This window comes from Ornithorhynchus anatinus, chromosome 6, assembly GCF_004115215.2.
Source record: "Ornithorhynchus anatinus isolate Pmale09 chromosome 6, mOrnAna1.pri.v4, whole genome shotgun sequence".
NCBI classification, from domain to species: domain Eukaryota; kingdom Metazoa; phylum Chordata; class Mammalia; order Monotremata; family Ornithorhynchidae; genus Ornithorhynchus; species Ornithorhynchus anatinus.
The window spans coordinates 28,765,675-28,777,044 of NC_041733.1; the positions used below are offsets into that span (position 1 = coordinate 28,765,675).

At 40.1% G+C, this 11,370-nt stretch overlaps 1 protein-coding gene across 1 annotated transcript in view; it reads right to left on the bottom strand.

Moving 5' to 3' along the window:
• Window positions 1-9,438, bottom strand: part of RNF128 (ring finger protein 128) — a 64,153-nt gene extending 54,715 nt beyond the window's left edge. The window contains exon 1 of the mRNA XM_007665898.3: window positions 8,776-9,438. Coding sequence (XP_007664088.2) covers window positions 8,776-9,175 — 400 coding nt within the window. The 5' untranslated portion in view covers window positions 9,176-9,438. The remainder of the gene's footprint in view (window positions 1-8,775) is intronic.
• Window positions 9,439-11,370: the final 1,932 nt, after the last annotated feature.

Consider the following 11,370-nt stretch of genomic DNA (forward strand, 5'->3'; position numbering starts at 1 on the left):
GATGACAGAAATGTCATATCACTTAACTGTCTTTCCTAGCCCCTCTTGATGTCCTTCCCACTGCCTTTCAGCACAGAATAGTAAATGGCAAATTGGATGACTACAGTTCACTCACTTGGGGAACCTCCATCTCCTAGGTAGGGGTGAATGAATACCTGTCTCCCAGCTAGAGGCTGGGTAAACAAGACATAGCAATACTCCAGGGGCATAACTCAGTGGCTTACCTTGCTCTTAAGCCTCCCAGAAGGGGTGAGTGAGTCATCACAAGGCTTTTTTACATCAGGCAAGAGATCTGTTTAGACATTCTTGGGGCCTGTCCTGTTGTTGACCAAAATGCAGAGGTTTTTAGGGAAGTGATAAAGGGATCATGAAAAGGGCGGAAATGACCTATTTCCCAACTCAAAGCATGATTACTTTTTTCTAACATTTCCAATATTTGACTTGCAAGAGGACTCCAAGAAACTATTTCTTAATGAAATGCTGCCTGTTTTACCCTCACCAGTGTTTCAGAAATTACTCTTTGTTGAATTCACTCAAAGGTTTAACAGGGTGATTGGAATGGAAACTCCCCCCACCCCCCACCTTCCTAGCAGCTTCCAACCTTGCCCAATTTATTTTATGTATCCTGGCAATTCTTCATCTCTAGAGTTTTTGCCTTTTAAATGTAAAAAAAACAAAAACTCAGAGCTGGAACTACAACGAGAAGTTGTAAAAGCAAAGCAAGATATCCAGGAGACAGTGGTGTTAGAGGAGAGTAAATCTGCAACCTTAAGCTCCTGCATATGGGGAAATAGGAATATTTATTAAATGCTATTCCTGTCCTTAATTAATTCAATCATTCAATCGTATTTATTGAGTGATTACTGCATGCAGAGCACTTTACTAAGTGCTTGGGAGAGTACAATACAATAATGTAGTTATCAGAACAATGTAGAGAAAAACCTGAAATAGATTTTTTCATGAGTTCAATAACAGGGGAAAAATAATTGTATGAGGAATTTAAATTGCCCTCTCCTTTCACAGCAGGCAGTGATTTTAATACTAAAGCAAACTATATTTGAGAAAAAGTAAAATACATTAAAATGTGCTTAATAGCTTTATGAGCTAATGAGGAAAAACAAATGCCATATCAGACAATTATTCAGTTGCCTCAGCTATGCTATGCTGTGCCTCTGCTATGCTCTGCTATGCTCAATAAATGGAATGTATTGAGCACCTACTGAAGGCAGAGAATTGTATTAAGCATTTGGGAAAGTACGACAGAAGCAAAATACCCTTTGGTTGCCCTCAAATAGCTTCAATTTTAAGGGGGAAAAGGTAGACATACATTATTTACAACTAGAGGGAAGAAGAGGAAGAACAAAGATATAACAGGTAGTGCTTGAATACTATATATCTACAAGTGCTGAGGAGTCATATAAATAGCTAAGTGCTAGAGAGGAGCTACTTGACGTCAAGTCTACTTGGGACGTCAGGAATCAATAGGGAAGTCTTCTTGGAAGAGATGGGATTTTTAGAAGGCCTTTGAAGGTGGGGAGAGCTGTTTTCCGAAATAAATGAATGTGGAGGGATGTCCAGGTGAGGGATAGAGCCTGCAAAGGTTTACAAGGTTGGAAGAGCAAAAAAAACAGTGCAAGCTAGTGAGTAGCAGATAATAAAGGGGTGAAAAGTTTCTGGAGTGTCTTAAAGGCAATGATGAGGAATTATTGCTTAATGCGGAAGGAAACAGATCCTTGTGAGGTGTCTAAGGTGAAGAGAGACGTATGTGGCATAACGTTTTAAGTAGTTGATCAGAACAACAATATATGGTCTAGTCTCAAAGTGAAGAGAAGCTAGGAAGCCGAAACATTTGAACTAGTAAGATGATTCAGTTTGGTGGCTGTTTAGATGGAGAGGTAGAGGCAGAGCTTAAAGATACTGTGGAGCAAGATTTGGTAAGATTTAGCAGGCTATGAAAAAGCATGCAAAGCCAATGTTTATCTGTCATAAGACTGTGAGCCTGTTATTGGACAGGGATTGTCTCTATCTGTTGCCTAATTGTAATTCCAAGCACTTAGTATAGTGCCCTGTACATAATAAACACTCAAATATGATTGAATGAATGAAAATTATCTACTACTATCCTTAAAGATTATTTTATACAACAAACAGATACTGCCACTTGGTGTCACAATCATGACAAGCCAGGTAAAACTCCCCTAGATAAACTGGGAAAATACATGTGACTTTGCTGTGGACAAAGTGACAAAATGTATCCATGATATTTATTTTTATTGTTACAGTATTATGTTATTGTTGTGGTTACTGTTGAGATTAGATACTTCATCTGAGATTCCAAGAATACAGAACCCAGGAAGGAGAGTGTGTTACTCTCTCTTACTGATTCTCTTCTGGAAACAGGCCCCTTCTGCTTCAGGGTGAATACTGCTACGAAGAGTTGGGCCAGTGGGGAAGCACAGTTTGCTTTATTCATTCATTCAACTGCATTTATTGAGCACTTACTGTGTGCAGAGCACTGTATTAAACACTTGGGAGAGTACAGTATAACGATAAATGGGCACATTCCGTGCCCACAATGAGTAAACTAATCAGCCCAGATGCCTTCGAATCATTGGCTTCTTTCTAGCCTTGGCTTTTTGATTTGTAAAGTACTGAACAGTTGGGTGGACCCTGAGAAGCTCTCTTCACCCCATGATAATCCACACAAACGTGTACCCGCCATGCCAGCCCGGGTCCTCCATAGTAGAGGCAGAGAACTGGGCTCAAGGGTTTGCACTAGCAGTGGTAGAGAGAAGTCTCTCAGTTATGCACATGTATGGAAACAATAAACAGATCAAAAATAGGGGGTCAGAAACCAATCATACGGATGACATTACCGTGATGATATTAGTATTCCATACATTTATCATTCCAACTTAAAAGATTTCCAAGATCAAAGGAAGAAATAATCAGTCTTTTGTGTCAGTTACCCCTTTCTCTCCCTATTCATTCATTCAGTTGTATTTATCGACATGCTTACTGTGTGCAAAATTCTGTATTAATCGCTTGGGAGAGTACAGTACATCAAGAAACAGACACATTCCCTACCCACAATGAGCTCACAGTCTAATGGGGGATAGAGACATTAATATAAAAAATAAATACACAAGTACATAAATACTTAAATAAATAAATTACAGACATGTATATATGTGTTGTGGGAATGGCAGGGAGGATGAATGAAGGGAGCAAGTCAGGGCAGTGCAGAAGGAAGTGGGAGAAGAGGAGAGGAAGATTTAGTCAGGGAAGGCTTCTTAGAGGAGATGTACCTTCACTAAGGCTTTGAAGTTGGCGAGAGCAATTATCTGTCTGGTATGAAGAGGGAGAACATTTCAGGCCAGAGGTAGGATGGGGGTGAGAGGAAGGTGGCAAGATAGATGAGATCGAGTTACAGTGAGAAGGTTAGCATTAGAGGAGAATATTGTGTGGGCTGGGTTATAGTAGAAGAGTAGCGAGGTGAGTTAGGAGGGGGCAAGGTGATTGGGTGCTTTAAAGCCAATGGTGAGAAGTTTTTGTTTGATGCAGAGGTGGATGGGCAACCACTGGAATTTTTTGAGGAGAGGGGAAACATGGTCTGAATGTTTCTGAAGGAAAATGATCCAGGCAGCAGAGTGGAGTGGAGTGGAGAGAGACTGGAAGCAGGGAGGTCAGCAAAGAGGCTAATACAGTAATCAAGGCAGGATAGGATAAGTGCTTGCATTAATGTGGTAGCAGTTTGGAAGGAGAAGAAGGGGCAGATTTTAGCAGTATTGTGAATGTAGAACTGACATGACTTACTGATGGCTTGAATATGTGGGTTGAATGAGAGAGAGGAGTCAAGGATAATGCCAAGGTTATGTGCTTGTGACACAGTAAGGATGGTGGTGCTGTCAAAAGCAATGGAAAAGTGAGCAGGAGGACAGGGTTTGAGTGGGAAGATAAGAAGTTCAGTTTTAGACATATTAAGTCTGAGGTGATGGGAGGACATCCAAATAGAGATGTCTTGAAGGCAGGAGGAAAGTGAGACTGCAGAGAGGGAGAGAGTTCAGGGCTGGAGATGTAGATTTGGGTGTCATCGGCATAGAGGTGGTAGTTGAAGCTGTGTGAGCGAATGACTTTCCAAGGGAGTGGGTGTAGATAGGGAATAAAAGGGGTCCCAGAACTGAAGCTTGAGGGACACCCACAGTTAAGGGATGGGAGGTACAGGAGGAGCCCGTGAAAGAGGCTGAGAATGAGCAGCCAGAGAGATAGAAGGAGAACCAGGAGAGAACAGTGTCAGTGAAGTCAAGGTTGGCTAATGTTTCCAGGAGAAGGGGGTGGTCGACAGTGTCAAAGGCAACTGAGAGGTCGCAGAGGATTAGGATGGAGTAGAGGTTTTGGTATTTGGCAAGAAGGAGATCATTGTTGATCTTTGAGAGGATGGTTTCTGTGGAGTTGAAGGGGATGGAAGCCAGATTGGAGGGGGTCAAGGAGAGAATTGGAGGAGAGAAACTTGAGACAGTAGGTATAGACAGTTCACTCAAGGAGTTTGGAGAGGAATGGTAGGAGGGAGATGGGGAGATAACTGGAGGAAGCCAAGGGGCCCAGGGAAGGTTTTTTAAGGATAGGTGAGACATGGGCATGTTTGAAAAAATGTGTGGAAGAAGCCATTAGAGTGTACAGTTGAAGAGGGCAGTTAGGGAGGGAAGTGGAGGGGTCGGGTGAGGTTTTCGGCTGATCTTGCCTGATAGTATTAATTTTGTTGTTGAAGTGGGTGGCTAGGTCACTGGGGGCAAGGGATGGGGCAGGCGGGGATGGGAGGTTTAAGGAGGGAGTTAAACATGTGGAACAACTGGCGAGGGTGATGGGCATGGGTGTCAATTCCAGTTCCCTAAATTTCCTTGCCCAAACCCACCCTGTCACAAATCTTTCATTGGAAAAGGGTGTTGGGGAAATTTGAAAATTATTCAAATTTTTAAATCTGTAATGACTCAATGTGCAAGTGGTATTTTTATCTTTATTGATAATGGAAATAATACCACCACTTATTCAGGAATAACAAGTGTATAACAAGTGTATCTCATAAAACAGCCTACTTCCATAGTGCGCCACAAGCGCAACAGGTTTAATGTTCACAAACCTACATTTTTAAATTTCCATAACAGAAGTGGAAAGGCCAGAAATTCCAAGGCTATAATTCCAGAGGTTCTGGGGCTCTGCTCAGGCCAACTCTGCCACTAATTAATATTGCTCATCAAGGCAAGAAGAATTGGGACAGGGTGAAACTCTCAACAGAAAACTACTCATTTTATCATTTTTATATCCCTATCTACAATTTCAGAATGATCATCCCCCTGTTCCACCACACCCTCACACAGGGGATCATTTTCAATGTCATCATGTTTAAGCTTCCTATTTTCAGGGGGATTTATGTGAGAATTGTTCTGGTTTGAGCTTCTCTAGGCTGTTCAGGCAAAGTTTCATGGTTGCCTTCCAGATGCCTCTTTGTTGAGATACCATTGTATTTCAGAGATTTATCTGAAACTAAAAATGTCCGGTGAAATCTGGATAAGACCATCTGCAGCAGCTCATATTTGGCATTTAACTGACGCTGGTGGGAAAACTTTGTGGGAATACAGACATTATATGGATACATTCCCACATATCACAACTATTATGGTTAGATGCCTCCCCTAAGTGGTGATAAATTATTATAGTTTGGAGACAACCTCGGAACTATGATTACTAGTTGACCTGATGGGTTTGGAGGTGGAATGAGGTACATATCCTGAATATTTCTATCCAATCAAAGTAAAATGGATTTGCTGATATCTGTGAATTAGATATAAGATAAATATGTCCTATAGTAAAAAGGGGAAAAAGTATATTGGTGGCATCACTTCTATCTGGATTGAAAAACTACTTTTTGTTCCTTCAGAGGAATATTGTGTAAATCCATCTTTTCCTCTTCATACAAACTAGGATGTTGTTCTAGCTGGGTTATCTTTCCTGGGTTTAGCTTTTCTAAACCAATCCTTAGAAAATCATAATAATGTCTTTAAAAAACCCTCTCTGGGTCTTGAAACATTTCTTTTTGAAATCCATCTAAAATTAGTAATTTTTAAGTACCTACTGTGTGCAGAGCACTGTATGAGTGTAGTGTTTCCATTTACACTTCAAATCTCTGTACAGGTATGAATGTAGCCAGTCTGGAATTTTGCCGCTCTAGTGGCCACCAATCCCCATTGAAAATGGGATTCTGGGGGGCCACCCATTTGCTCCTTCTCCCTACAGCTTTTTCAACATCTGTCTCACTTCTCTCAGTAAGAAGGGGGCTGGCCAGAAGCTGAAGCTATGATAGGACTCCTGGCCATGACTCTCTTCTGGCCCAGAGCAGGGAAGGTTGTTCTAGACCCACCAGACACAACGATGTTGGCAGGGAATGAGCTCTCCGTGAAACCCAAACTGCTTTCCACATGTGTTTGGCTACACCAGTGTGTACCTGCATTTCACCCTTTGTTGGAAGCGTGTCCACCTTCCTGATCAAACGTGTGTGTGTGTGTGTGTGTGTGTGTGTGTGTGTTTGAGTGTATGTTCATCTCCCTGATGATGATGATGATGGTTTTTGTTAAGTGCTTACTGTACACCAGTACTTGGATGCACTGAGATGGATACAAGGAAATTGGGTTGGACTCGGTCTCTGCCCTATATGGGGCTCACAGTTTCAATTTCCACTTTACATATGAGGTAACTGAAGTCCAGAGAAGTAAAGTGACTTGACTAAGGTCACACAGAAGACAAGTGGTGGAACTGGAATTAGAACCTATGACCTTCTGACTTTCAGGCCCATACTCTATCCACTATGCAACAGCCATGCCTATGCCTCATTTTTCCTTAGCTCTGCCCCATGGGAGCCCTGCCCCAAGTTCTACCTTACATTCAAAACAAGACACCAGTACCCTTGTCTCCTGAGAATTTTTAATGTTAAAGGAAACTCCTTGACTCACCCCCCATCTTTTCTGAACAATATATATTCTTCTAGTTTACTGTTGTAATTGCAATTTTATCTCTCAAACTTCCAGTTTCTCCAGTAATAACACAACTATGATCTGGGTTAAATTACTCCAACTTTTCTATGATTCTTGCATTTCTGAACAAATATTTCAGATGGTGAGAAATAACACTTTTATTTTTCTTCTTCTTACCTTATCGTCTACTCTAGAATTTCCCAACTTCATCAATGCTTGATTCTTCAATATTTTGAAACGTGTTTTGCATTTAGTTACAATTCATACCACCTTTTCTCCATGTCATACTGCAGAGCTGAACTTACACTCTTTGAAACATAGGAGAATTGAGAATTGACTAATAAATGCAAAGTTTCAAAATATGAATTATAACTCTGAGATTACTGTATATGTTCCACAGTCTAAGGAGTCAAGCTATATTTATAGAAGTCTCTTTACAAATCTGATTTTGTTGCCTTGAAAATGTCTAAAACTGGCTCGTTTCCTTTCCATTTGCATTACATTTTCTTGGGAGCCAAACATTTCAGTCAATCAATCAATGGTATTTGTTAAACACCTACTATGTGCTGAACACTGAACTGAATGCTTGGCAGAGTACAATACAACAGAGTTGATTGACACGTTCCCTGCTTTCACCGACTTGCAGAGTAACAGACCTGGTTGCTGTCAGTTCCTGGATTGTAAAAACGTATCTTTTTCTCAAATAAATGAGGTATCTGTAATTCATATGGCTGCAACATGTTTTCCTTTGGTCATTCCCTATTCCACATCCTTGTTTGTTTTTGGAGAAAAACAAACTACCCTGACAAATCTTATGAAGCCAAGTGGGCTCAACTGGGGCAGCACTGGACAGTCTGGTCCAGTTGCTTACCAGTTACAGTTCTCATTTAATCCAGCTGGATCTGGGTAAAAAACCTGCTTTGAACAAGAAAGTCAGTTCCCCAAATTTCATTTATGTGCAGAATTTAGTATACCAAGGAAAGGAAAGGAAAATGACTTATTGCAGAATTTCAGATGAAAAAAATCATTCCAAATGGAAAAAAAAAGGACTTCTCCACAGCTAAAAAGCCAGATAAAATCCATTTACTTTGTGCAAGCTTCAAGTAAACATTGCCAGGAGCAAATAATTAACTTTATCTTTAGGAAGTGTTATTCTTCTCAGGATTAATCTATTTACTTTCCAGTCCTGTCTCACCAATTCTAAAAGCTAATATTTCTCATTCAAGATAAATATTACTAGCTTCACCAAAATCAATTCAGCCTCAGTGACATATATAAGCTATATAAAATACTTCTATGGAGTCAATTAATGTTTCTTTAAATGATAATTTTCATCTTTAGTGTGGCATTCTGTCACAACATCAGTTCAACTTGCCACCTAACACAGTTCTCAGAAGGGAATGATTTTTACAGTCAACCCATAACCAAACCACCTAGAAATAAATAACAAAAGTCAAGAAGTATTGAGATACTTTCCCTTTAAGGTAAACATTATGTACCAATAAGAAAATGACAGAAACTGTCCCTGAAACCCTAACCAAACAAGATATTGTATCAACGGTCACAAGGCTGATGTTTAATAGATACTAAATAACAAATGACAGTAATGAATACTACCCAGTAATTCCAGAGGAGGCAGTTACAATTAAAATAATTTTACTGTCTCATTGCCAGAACCTTGGCCAATACTCGGATGAAATGGTTTTTAAGATGAACAAGACATAGCAGTCTTTAAGGAATTATTACTTACCAAAATTTGCCATCGGTACCGTCTGATTGCCAGTCTCTGGGTAATTATAAATCACAACAGCATCAGCACCTTTGCTAGCCGCTGCATTAATTTTTTCCGTAAACGTACAATTGCCCCTTTCTATGAGTGCAATCCAGGGCTTCTTCTTATTCGTGAAATCTGTGTAGCGGTCACAGGCTTGTTGGTTTCCTGATGTAGGAATGCCTACCAACCCCTTAGCATTAGCTATGGGTGAAGCTAACCCATAAACACCACACTCACATTTCTCCTCCGTGAAGTTGCCAGTTTCGTTGGAATAAATGACAGTCACATAGGCATTCATAGAAAAAGCTTCGGCAATGGTGAATAAAATAGCAATACTCAGGAGCCCAACAATCCTGGAATTATTCTCCTGGTTCATCGCTTATTCAATTAACCATAAAATTTAAGATGCCGGCTGAACTCCTCCACTGTTAAGTTCTACTGTCCACTTTCATCTCCCCTAAGAAGTTTGAAATTTCAGTTGCAATTAGGAAACTGATCCTGTCGGCTCCATTTCGCTTTACTTACTGAAGTCACCCTGAGCTTCCCTTGCCCTACTGCGTACACAAAGCCGATGACCCTTAGCCAGGGTTTTTTTGTGCTGTAAGTATCACCCTGAGCTTCATGCTACATGTGAGTTCATCAGTTGGAAGACTACTTCCTGTTCAGATTTTTTTTTTATTTAAATGATTGTTCCAGCAGAAGCACTTTCATAAACAACTACAGGCAGTGAATAGGAATGAGGAACTGGACCCTCGGGACTAACACGTGACTAGATTGAAAGTCACCCCTCTCAGAAGCCCTAAAGTACTAAACCTGTTCTCCTAGCTCTGCTGATGCGTGCTATTTAACCAGTTTCTACTGGAGAGTTAAAATCCCTCATGATTGCCGCTGTGTTACTGATGCAGATTTCACAACGACTTTTCAGGTTCATACTTAAATTCGGTTTAGTCATCAGCATAGTTTTATTACCATCCCATTGCTTTTACAACAAATTCGATTCTACTCCAAAGCCACGGCTAATTGGCTATATGAGAGGATTAGTGTATTTATAGTCATTTTCCACTCCTCTCTCTAATCCTTCTTTCTGAAAATAATTATCAATTTTTATTTTCCCACTATCCATCAGACTCTAAAACTCTGGATTACTCTGAATACCTAAAATTAGAATGAAATTTGAACTATGCTTCTTGTCTGTAATAGCATTTTCAAAGTCCAAGGTCAGTTTAGACACACCACACACTCACCGTTTTCCAGTATCATTAATGATTGATAGCTCCATTTGTTTTGAACCCTGACTCATAGAATTCAATATTTTATCCGTCTCATTCATTTGGAAATATAGTATAATGAAGTCTTCCCATTATGTCACTTAGGAAAATTTTCAGCACCCAATATGACCATCTGAAATCACTCAACAATACATCTCTTCCAGGTTTGGTGACTTCAAGTCAGTTAATTTATACCCATTATGTATATTCTGGAACACAGAAAGTAATATGAAGGTCCAAGTAATCAAGAACTAATTATTCTTCCATTATTATCCTGTCTAAAGAAATCATTTAAAACAGGTAATCTTGAGTTACCCAGAAATCATTGTAAAATTAAACATGTCAAGGTAAAAATTCTAATAATTATTATACTACTTGTTAAGATCTTACTATGAATCAAGCATTGTTCCAAGCATTGGGACAGATATAAGTTAATCAGGTTGGAAATGGTCACTGTACCACATGGAGCTCTAAGTTTAAGTAAGAGGGAGAACAGGAATTGAATCCCCATTGTACAGATGAGAAAACCGCAGCGTGGCTCAGTGGAAAGAGCCTGGGCTTTGGAGTCAGGGCTCATAAGTTCGAATCCCAGCTCTGCCACTTGGCAGCTGTGTGACTGTGGGCAAGTCACTTAACTTCTCTGGGCCTCAGTTCCCTCATCTGTAAAAGGGGGGATTAAGACTGTGAGCCCCATGTGGGACAACCTGATTCCCCTATGTCTACCCCAGCGCTTAGAACAGTGCTCGGCACATAGTAAGCGCTTAACAAATACCAACATTATTAAAACCAAGGCCCAGAGAAGTTAAGTGACTTGCCCAAAGTCACACAGCAGACAAGTGGTGGTGCTGGGTTTAGAACCCAGCTCCTCTCATTCCCAGGCCCATGCTCCTTCCACTAGGCCACGCTGAGATCAAAATATAGTATAAATTAAACATCTATTTTTCCACAGTCCTTCTATGACAAAGGGTAATGTGTTGCGGAAAACATTTACTCTACAAGGAATGACATCATATTGCTATGGATTTCAAAGCATATGACTCACTACTCTAATTTCTGTGGCTTTATTGCTTTACAGATTTGATGTATATTCACATCTTTTCAGAAAGTAACAATTAAAATGTTAATTTGTAAAATGGTTATACACATATACTTAATTAGAAGGAGCCCTGGAGGAAGGAATACTTTTATTAGCACTTTCGGGCTAATTTTACCTTTGCTTACTGGAGGTTATATGATCTAGTGATAGGAACACAGAATTCCAAGTGAGGTGTTAGCTCTGACCCCGCTTTGTTGTCTGTTATCT